Below are 10510 nucleotides of genomic sequence, written 5' to 3'. Positions count from 1 at the left end.
CTCCCGCGACCACGGGGCAGCCGCCTCGCCTCACGCGGCCAAGGGGCAGCCGCCTCGCCTCACGCGGCCAGGGCCAGTCGCCCGTCGCCCACACCGCCGGAGTGCTGCGGCGTCCCAGCCCGCTCTCGGCTCCGCCGTAGCCCCTCGGCCACGCCGGCGAGCTCCCGCAACCAGGGGGCTAGACGCCTCGCCGCCCGTCGCCCCGCACCGCCGTAGCGCGGCCCCATCCCAGCCCGCTGCAAAAAATTCCTGAAACATGACCTTTGTTGTAAAAAATTCTTCCGCAACAACACCTATGTTTGCAGAAAGACGAACAATTTTTTCCTGAAACAAGCAATTGTTTCTGAAACTCGACCGTTGTTTCAGGATTTAATGGATCCAAAGTTTATTTTTTGCAACAAAGCGATTGTTTCTGCAACTCGAGCGTCGTTTCAGGAATTAAATCAGGAGCGGACCGGACGGCTATGGGCGAGATCGAACGTCTGTGGAGATGATGGATTTTTAGTAAATATCCACCGATGGATTGGTAGCAGCCCCCATATTTTAGAAGGGGAGGGAGTACCTGGTCTACGAACACCGGATCCACGCGCGAAGGAGCCAATCTCTGGATTCGATACGCCCAATGCCGCTTCCCCGTCGTCGCCGTCCATCCAATTAAACCCAACCCCCCTTTCCATCTCCTCCATTCTCCCCCCTTCCCTCCCCGCCGCCGCCGTCGACGCCATGGCCTCCTCCGCGTCGGCGGCCTCGCCGCTCACCTGCCACCACCTCGGCATCCGCCACCGCCCCCACCTCCTCTCATTCTCCCTCCGCCGCCGCTCCACCTCCTCACCCTCCTCTAAGCCCACCTCCCTCTCCCTCTCCCACTCCCACTCCTACTCCCTCCCCAAGCCCCTGACCCCGTCCACGGCTCGCCGCCTCCTCCCGCCCGTCGCCGCGGCGCCGGCATCTCCCCCCGCGCCGGTGTCACCGCCGGCGAAGCCAGCCCTGAAGGGCGCGGCCCTCAAGCCGCTGCTGGCTTCCATTGCCACGGGGGTCATCATCTGGTTCATCCCCGCCCCCGCCGGCGTGGCCCGCAACGCGTGGCAGCTGCTCGCCGTGTTTCTCGCCACCATCGTCGGGATCATCACGCAGCCGCTGCCGCTGGGCGCCGTCGCGCTGCTTGGCTTGGGCGCCGCCGTGCTCACCCGCACCCTCACCTTCGCCGCCGCCTTCTCCGCCTTCGGGGATCCCATCCCCTGGCTCATCGCGCTCGCCTTCTTCTTCGCTCGGGGGTTCATCAAGACGGGGCTCGGGAACCGCGTCGCCTACCAATTCGTTTCGGCCTTCGGGGGCTCCACGCTCGGCCTCGGTTACTCGCTCGTCTTTGCCGAGGCGTTCCTCGCGCCGGCAATCCCCTCGGTCTCCGCGCGGGCTGGTGGCATCTTCCTCCCGCTCGTGAAATCCCTCTGCGAGGCGTGTGGATCGCGCACTGACGACGGCACAGAGCGAAAGCTCGGCGCCTGGCTCATGCTCACATGCTTCCAGACGTCCGTCATTTCGTCAGCGATGTTCCTCACGGCGATGGCGGCCAACCCGCTTGCTGCCAACCTCACGCTCAGCACCATCGGGCAGGGGATCGGGTGGACGCTGTGGGCAAAGGCGGCCATTGTGCCAGGGCTTCTGTCGCTGCTGATTGTGCCGCTGGTCCTGTATCTCATCTACCCACCGGAGGTGAAGACCAGCCCTGACGCACCGCGCTTGGCCAAGGAGAGGCTGGCAAAGATGGGACCCATGAGCACGGAGGAGAAGATCATGGCCGGCACGCTTCTGCTCACGGTATGATGTCACTACATTTCGGGGGGGAGGGAGTAATAAAGACGTTTTTTGACACTACATTTCGGGACGGAGGGAGTAGTTTGCAATTGCTGTTATTATGGTATTATCGTGAGGTACTCCCGCCGTCCCAAAATTCTTGTCTTAGATTGTATCTAGTCACATTTTAGTATTTAGATACATTTATTTCTAGACAAACCTAAGACAAGAATTTTGGGACAGAGGAAGTGCTACTTATATACCCTCCTGTGTTGTGCGCTATTTGTATGCTGCTGCCGTCCAGTGTTAGGACTTGATTGTCTAATAGTTGAGCGGTTGAAAGAGCTGTCTAGAAATAGAGATTTCCCTGACAGCATGATGGCCTTGTCTAGATCAGGAGTGCCTAAGAGGCTGGACTCTTGATTTAAACCGAACTGCAAGAGCCTAGTTGCCTGGAATATTCTTTAATCCAGTCGGCATGCGTCTTTCTTCTGTTCCATTCTCAGCTGCTTCCTCCTGTGATGATGGACCTCGCCAGAGACCTTCCCTTTACCTCATTGGCTTAGGGTTTATGGTTGCAGGGGCCTGGGGTTTGTTGTGCTCCCTGCGCTTAGAGGGAAGGTTGGCGGGTGTGGCGGTAGTGTGTGAGGACGGTGCAGCGAAGTAGTGACCAGGTGAACAGGGAAGATAGCCATTGTCAGAGGGCTAGTCGACCCAGAGTAGTTGGCATATGGCATGAGGTGATAGGGTTAGGGTTAGGAAGCGGGGAGATTGACATAGATCTGGCGGCAGCGATGGCGCTTGGGAAGTGGAGGTGGTGCAGGGTGGGTTACTGGTGAAGATGTGGGAAGGTTTGAGGTAGAGAGAGAGAGAGAGAGAGAGAGAGAGACAAGGATGTATGTTGACTGGAATTTATAAAATGTCTTCAAGTGTTGTTTAGTGACTGATAGATTGAGCCGATTGAACTACAGCTGGTACCTCTCGAATTACACTGTTGAAATTTTTCAGTAGACAGTCTGTGAATAAATATCCAAGGGTTCTGTTTTGTTGTTTCCCGTTGTGTTTTTGTTCATATTTAGAGCATCATAATATATGGCTTAAACCACTGTGTTATTATCGAGTACCTTATTTTGCATAAAGTGGGTAACCTTGTTGAAACATGGCTGTTGGTACATCCACCTGTCTGCATCTTGCTTGAATGTAATCTGGAAAACTTTTTCGTACTGAAACATTGTACTGTCCATGCCACCAGGTTGGACTGTGGATCTTTGGAGGAATGCTGAGTGTAGATGCAGTGTCTGCAGCGATTCTTGGCCTATCTGTGCTCCTAATTACTGGAGTTGTTACATGGAAAGAGTGTTTGGCGGAGTCTGTAGCATGGGATACCCTTACTTGGTTTGCTGCGCTGATTGCGATGGCTGGCTACCTCAACAAATATGGATTGATTTCTTGGTTCAGCGAGACTGTTGTTAAGGTATGTCTCCATTCTATTTCCCTCAGTTTCCTCTTGAAATGATCGTGGCTCCTTTTTAGTTACTCTTGCTTACTAATTATAGACATTGAGCATGATGGATGCGCGTCGATGTACTATGCCATGTTGTTAGCATTTTGACAACACAAAATTTTCTATATGCCGGCACCTCACTGAACTTTATTCTTTTACGTTGCTGGTGTCTGTTGCAAAAACTTCTTCTACTCGTATGTCTGCACCCTACCACTGATAGGCTGGGTTAGATTGTTAGATCTGAACTAGAAATTTATTTACTGGTAATATACATCTGAAGGAAGTAAGACATATCACATGAGGGCTCATTAGTTTGTTGGTGAATTGAAATATGATGGCTTTATCATTCTAGACCTGATATTCCAATATTCTTGCGAGTCCAGAGTAACATCTACATAGTTAGATGGAAAGTGCTTTCAATATTTTCATTTTCTGATACCTTGATCTGTTCTCCTCTCAGTTTGTTGGAGGTCTCGGTCTGTCCTGGCAACTCTCATTCGGTGTATTGGTGCTGATGTACTTCTACTCCCACTACTTCTTTGCTAGTGGTGCTGCACACATCGGAGCGATGTTCACTGCGTTCCTGTCTGTGGCAAGTGCCTTGGGCACCCCTCCGCTTTTCGCTGCCATGGTTATGTCATTCCTTTCAAACCTCATGGGTGGCCTGACCCATTATGGCATAGGGTCAGCCCCCGTCTTCTATGGAGCGGGCTATGTTCCGCTGGCTGAGTGGTGGGGCTATGGATTTGTCATCTCCGTTGTTAACATCATCATCTGGCTTGGTGCTGGAGGCTTCTGGTGGAAGATGATTGGTTTGTGGTGAGAAACACAGTAAATGTGGGACTTCCTATTTCGACGAGGGCGAACGAAACGAGCAAAACATTTGCAAGTGGCACAGGTTGAGCTGACCACAAGTTTTGTCAACATGATCCATTCTTTTAGTTTGTACCCGTACAATTGTTTTTCTGGCAGTTACTGGCAAGTGGTATCTGATGTTATGTAGTTTCTTCTGTTTATTTTATACTCCCTCCCTTCCTAAATATAAGATCTTTTAGAGATTTCACTATGAACTACTCCCTCTGTTCCATAATATAAGTCTTTTTAGAGATTTCACCAGAGGACTACATACAGATGTATATAGACATACTTTAGAGTGTAGATTCACTCATTTTGCTTTGTATGTAGTCCTTTAGTGAAATCGCTTCAAAGACTTATATTTAAGAACGGAGGGAGTACATATGAAGCAAAATGAATGCACCCGCGGTCCAAAATATGTCTATATACATCGTATGTTGTCCATAGTGAAATTTTTAAAAGGTCTTATATTTAGGAACGGAGGGAGTATATGCCTTAGTTTGTGCTTGGTGCACTTGATAGCCTAGAGGATTGTTGCATGGATCTTTACAGTAATCAATCAGATTTTCTTAGTTTGTGCTTGGTGCCAGAGTTTTTTTTTGGTAACTAACATTAGCTGCCGGAAACCCACCCCAAACAACGGATCAGAAAGGGCATGAAGCATACATGTTCTTCTCCTTGGTATTTTTGGGAGCCTGGGTCGGGGGGAAAGTACCCGGCGGTGGAGCCGTTGAGCCTTCCACTTTCCCTTAGTTGTGGATGCCACCTTGGGTGCTGTAGCGGGGCCCTTGCCTGTATCAACGAGCTGGCCAACCTTCCTCAGGCGTCGCTTACTAGATATCGCTTTGGTTGGCGGCGCGACAATGAAGCACTTTTTTCTTCCTGCGGCAATGTATCACTTGGAGCTGGAGCTCTAGGCGAGGAAGAAGATGAGCGAGGGGGAAATGAGAGCGCGAATTTCTCTCCTACATCACCTCCTCCCTTTTATGGGGAGTGGGGACAATAGAGCGCTGCCCGTGGCAACAAATCTAATGCGTCGATCCAAATCCAAATTGCCGTAAACAAAAATGACGGTCCAACGTGCTAATCCAAACCTAAATTACGTCTGTGCAGATCCATTTTGACCCAAAATTGTGTTTGAAATGCTTCGGCACAGACGCAGTGCACGCCTTTTCATGTCCACACTCGTCGTTCACACTTGGTGCCCGGTTTGTCCTTGTCCACATCTAGCCACCCCTACTCCCCCGTCGGCGGCAAACCCTAGCCACCACCACCATGGGATTCTTCTCTGCGAAAGACAAGGGTCCAACGTGCTAATCCAAACCTAAATTACGTCCGTGCGGATCCATTTTGACCCAAAATTGTGTTTGAAATGCTTCGGCACGGACGCAGTGCACGCCTTTTCATGTCCACACTCGTCGTTCACACTTGGTGCCCGGTTTGCCCTTGTCCACATCTAGCCACCCCTACTCCCCCGTCGGCGGCAAACCCTAGCCACCACCACCATGGGATTCTTCTCTGCGAAAGACAAGGGCAAGTCCCCCGCTGTCCCTGTCCGCGCGCCGACGTCTTACCGTCCGCCTCGCGAGCGGGTCAGCGTGCCAGTGCACCAGGCGAGGTGGCACTGGGAGCACCGCGTTCCCCTCCCTTACCCCGGTATCACGCTGCTGCACAACTGGCACTTGGATCCAGAGAGGATCCTAGTGCCGCGGTCGGCGCGGGTGCATGCAGAGGAGGTGAGGTGCCGACTAGGGTAGCTGACGCCAGAGCAGTGGCGCAACCCTGTCTATGCCGCGGACTCCCCCGACTGGTATGCTTGGTTCGCGTGGGAGCATGAGGAGCAGCGTCAATGTGGCGCCCGTGACATGGTGGCTGGACCGCTGCCACCCCTCGTCTTGCACGAAGAGGACCAGGAGGCGGAGGCGGCGTACCAGAACGCGCTAGCGGCCCGTCCTGCACGCGAGCGAGGAGGAGGCGCGCGTGAAGGAGGAGGAGGAGGAGGAGGCCGCCTACGAGAAGCAGATGGCGGAGGCCGTTGCGCTCTCCGCTGTCGGCGACGCAGTCGTGCTGTCGCTGGCCCCGTCGTCCCCCACTGGTCCCGTTGTCCTCCTCGGTCCGGAGATGTACGCTTGGGACAGGGTGGTGCGCGAGTGGGTCAGCATGCCACCCGTCTGGTTGGGTGCGACGCTGGGCAGGAGGCGGTTTACCTGAAATACTTGCGGCTGCGGGGGGTGAGGGAGGAGGGCGAAGAGGCCCGGCGGATTGAGCTGTTGGAGCGCGAGGCTGAAGCCGAGGAGGAGGAGTGTCACACTGCCCAGCGAGCGGTGTGCAACCACCGACAGACGATGTCGCCGCCGCCTAGGAGACGACCTTCCCGTGGGTTGGCCTGGCGCCGATGCTCGTCGACCTCACCGGCCCCGACGACGACGACACCCGGGAGACGACCTCACATAATTTGGCATAGTAGAAGCGATTGATTGGGTGGAAAGCAACTTGGGGAGGCTAGAAATCAAGGTTCATATGGTTGGAGTGGAAGGTCATGATCTCAACACATGAGTAAGTGGTTCTCTCTCAGAAATGAATGGCGGAAATGTTTGCTTGTTCTGAATGCTCTCTCTATGAATGAGAGGAAGGTGGAGAGGTATATATAGCCATCTCCAAAAATCCAACTGTTACAATATTATTGCCCAACTCGGTGGAACCGAAGTAGAAATTCGGTTACACCAACTAGTGCAAAATGTCCTAACTTTGGACTTTTCGGTGAGATCGATACAAAACAACTCGGTGCGTCCGATTTGTTTGACCTAGGCAGTTCCAGTGACTCGGTGGCACCGAAATGCAAACCTCGGAAAGTCTATTTTTTGACAATTAGATACCAACGAGGTGGTCACTGCTTTTTGGGTGTATCGAACCAAAACTCGGTTGCACCGAATTGCTAGGGTTTGGCTTGGGTTTTGTCTAGGATGAAACTCGGTAGGGCCGATAGGGATTTGTTGGTGGCACCAAATTTGACATTTAGGTTTTGGAGATAATCTTTTGTGAGAGTTTGGATGAGGTTTTTTGTGGCTAATCTCTAAGCATTTTGAGCAAATAGATCATTATCAATATCTCATCCCCTTTTAATAGTACTGGCTTTCCCGTGGACTCAGTTGTGATCTCTCACATAAAATAAAATATAGAGTCTTGAATCTTGAAGCTTTGCCAATAATATTCATTTCCTTCTTGGGGATCCTTCTCACAATTCTCAACGTCTACTCTCTTTGGACTTGATCTGAAATAATCTAGGTAGAACTGTTAGTCCAAGAGATAGTGTATGTTGTCATGAATTATCAAAACCTCAAACGGGTATTTGTCCTTTCAATCTCTCACTTTTTGGTAATTGATGACAACATACAATCAAAGCTTCAATTTAAAGTATGAAGTAAAATATGGTAGCTTTGAGAAACATATGACTAAAGCAAGCCCCCATACATGTGTGCAGTCCCTTTAAGGAATGGTTGCTTTTGGAAAGCATGAGCACACACACAAGAAAGAAGGGATGACAAGTCATATGTACCTTGGCTATATGCACCAAATATGTGTAATTGAAGTGTCTCCATGTTCAAAAGTCACTCTTGCAAACAATACATGCAATAAACAAGAGTTCATCTTGAACATGGATATGATGCATATACTTACATTGACATCGTGGAGCGTCTTAACTTAGAGAAACACACTTGACAAAATAGGGTTAGATAACACAACTGTTTCTATCATACCAATGCAAAAGATTTCGAATGTACCAAGATTTGGATGACATGTAGGAAATAGTATTATCTAAAGATTGACATGTCTCCAAGAATATTTGTACAACTTTCTCCCGTGAATATGGATTTTCCTCTTTCTTCTCCCCTGAATCTTTAACATGTAGATAATGGGAGTAGGTAGTGAGATAAGTATAGAATGAAAACACAAGATCAACACATGGTTATAAGTGTTAGAGCACATTTCTCCATATGTGGTTTTGGTAATTGATGACAATCCCTATGGACTAATGGTTGCCTTAAGTTATATTTGAAGGATTTGTCCATAGGCACTTCTTGAAGTCCATCTATTGGTTTCAAGGAGTTTATATGATGACCAAGGTGGTATTCAAAATATTATCCAAAGGTTGGTCATAAAGACACAAGGTTGATCAAGACTAAGCAGAGAGTAAATCAAGATGATCAACACACAAAGCGTACAAGATGTACCGAGAAGGATCAAGTGATCCCATGGCATGGTAACCATTGTCCATAATGCTTTTGTGTACTAACCCATGTCTTCGTGAGAGTTCTATGCGGGGTTAGGTGTGTTTCCATGGGTTTGCGTCAAGAGGAAGATCTCATTCAACCTATGAAGGATGACATCAAGTGGTGATCGTCATCAAGATTGCGGTGTGCAAGTTCAAGTGGAGCATCACAAAGATATCATGCTTGAAGCTTGTCGTCCATTGTGGTGGCAATGGAATTGTGAAGAATGTGCTGAAGAGTGGCTCACCCCATAGTGAGTATGGGGGATCAATCAAGAAAGGTGGTCCATCATGAGGAAGCCAAGATCATCATCATCTAGCTCAAGAGGACTAGGTGCAAGGTATAGGTTTGCCCTTGATAGTTTTCCTATTGTAGGATAGTTTGCCGTACTGTCAAGGGGGGCTCTCAATTGAGTAGCTTGATCGTATCGTTAGTTGAGAGCTCAAACCATTTGCATCCTTGCATCATATCTTGGCTCTTGTTTGGCGTTTCTCCTTGTGAGTTTTAGAGCTTATGGTCATCTTCATGACAAGCTCGAGTTCATCGAAAAGGGAGTCCATATGCATCTTCTATGATGTTTTCGATGTTGGAAGTTTTTGCCGGTTCTTCATTCATATAGGTCTCACATTTATATATCATTGGCATTATCATAACTACATGTTGTTAAGATTTCCATTCGCTGTTGGATAGCTCTTGCCGTCCTGAATTCAACAAGCTTGAGTTTGCTCGGTTCGGAGTTCGTATTCGAAAGTTATGGCAGTTTCAGTATCCAGCGGTAGTACTGCTCCTGGTGCCAACGGTAGTATTGCTCCTGGAGCGGTAGTAGTTTTTTACTACCGCTCCCGGGAGGTATTACCGCTCCCTCGGACGTTCTGGGAGAGGTAGTACCGGTCCTAGCAGCGGTAGTACCGTTCCTGTCGGTCTGTGAGTGGGGGTAACGGTTGGATTCTTTCCCCCACTATATTAAGGAGGTATTCTTCCCTATTGGACCTTATATATCAGTTGAGCTCGTGTTCTTCCCTCATTGTTGACCTTCTTAGAGCTTGCTAACTCCCAATCCCTCCAATGATTCTTGCTAGTTCTTGAGGGAAAAGAGAGAGGAGATCTAGATCCACATCTCCACCAATCACTTTCTCCTCTATGTGAGGGGAACCCCTTGGATCTTGATCTTGGAGTTCTTTGTGAGCTCCTTGTTCTTCCTCTCATATTTCTCCACAACTTTTGTTATTGTGGAGGGATTTGAGTATGAGGGACTTGACCACTTCGTGTGTTCTTGCCATTGCATTACTTGCATCGGTTTGAGTTCTCCACGGTGATACGTGGAAGTGAGAAGTTGAGAAGCTTATTACCCTTGGGTACTTGGTACCCCTAGAAGCTTGGTGGTGCCTCGGAGCTCAATCATTGTGGTGTAAAGCTCCGGGCAAGCGTCGGGGTCTCCAATTAAGTTGTGGAGATTGCCCCAAGCATTTGTGGTCACCTCGAAGCCATACACCATTGTGGTGAAGCTTCGTGGTGTTGTTGGGAGCCTCCAATTAAGTTGTGGAGATTGCCCCAACCTTGTTTGTACGGGTTCGATGACAGCCCTCAAGGGTCCCTTAGTGGAATCATGGCATCTTGCATTATGCGAGGGCGTGAGGAGATTACGGTGGACTTATTGGCATCTTGGGGAGCATTGTGCCTCCACACCGCTCCAAACGGAGATTAGCATCCGCAAGGGTGTGAACTTCGGGATACATCGTCGTCTCCGCGTGCCTCAGTTATCTCTTACCCAAACCCTTTACTTATGCACTTTACTTTGTGATAGCCATATTGTTTCTTGTCATATATCTTGCTATCACTTAGTTGTTTATCTTGCTTAGCATAAGTTGTTGGGGGCACATAGGTGATCGTAGTTATTTTAGGTTTTGTGCTTGACAAATTAAACATTAGTTTTATTCCACATTTGTTCAAGCCTAAACCGTAATTATTTTAAAGCGCCTATTCAACCCCCCTCTAGGCGACATCCACGTCCTTTCAATAAGTAATAAGAGTCAAATCCAAACCACTTAGTCTTTCTCGCCTTTTAGTAGTGTTGATATGATCTCTC

General features: G+C 49.4%; 1 protein-coding gene across 1 annotated transcript; it reads left to right on the top strand.

The window, feature by feature from the left end:
- The first annotated feature begins 611 nt into the window (after positions 1-611).
- Positions 612-4319, top strand: LOC123394965 (dicarboxylate transporter 1, chloroplastic). The gene is made up of 3 exons (XM_045089872.1): positions 612-1818; positions 3047-3268; positions 3759-4319. Exons 1-3 carry the CDS (start codon positions 724-726, stop codon positions 4119-4121), a joined length of 1680 nt encoding a protein of 559 aa, XP_044945807.1. The 5' UTR covers positions 612-723; the 3' UTR covers positions 4122-4319.
- Positions 4320-10510: the final 6191 nt, after the last annotated feature.

The sequence above is a fragment of the Hordeum vulgare genome, chromosome 5H, assembly GCF_904849725.1.
Source record: "Hordeum vulgare subsp. vulgare chromosome 5H, MorexV3_pseudomolecules_assembly, whole genome shotgun sequence".
In the NCBI taxonomy this organism is placed as follows: Eukaryota; Viridiplantae; Streptophyta; class Magnoliopsida; order Poales; family Poaceae; genus Hordeum; species Hordeum vulgare.
This window is presented reverse-complemented; position numbering and strand designations above follow the sequence as displayed.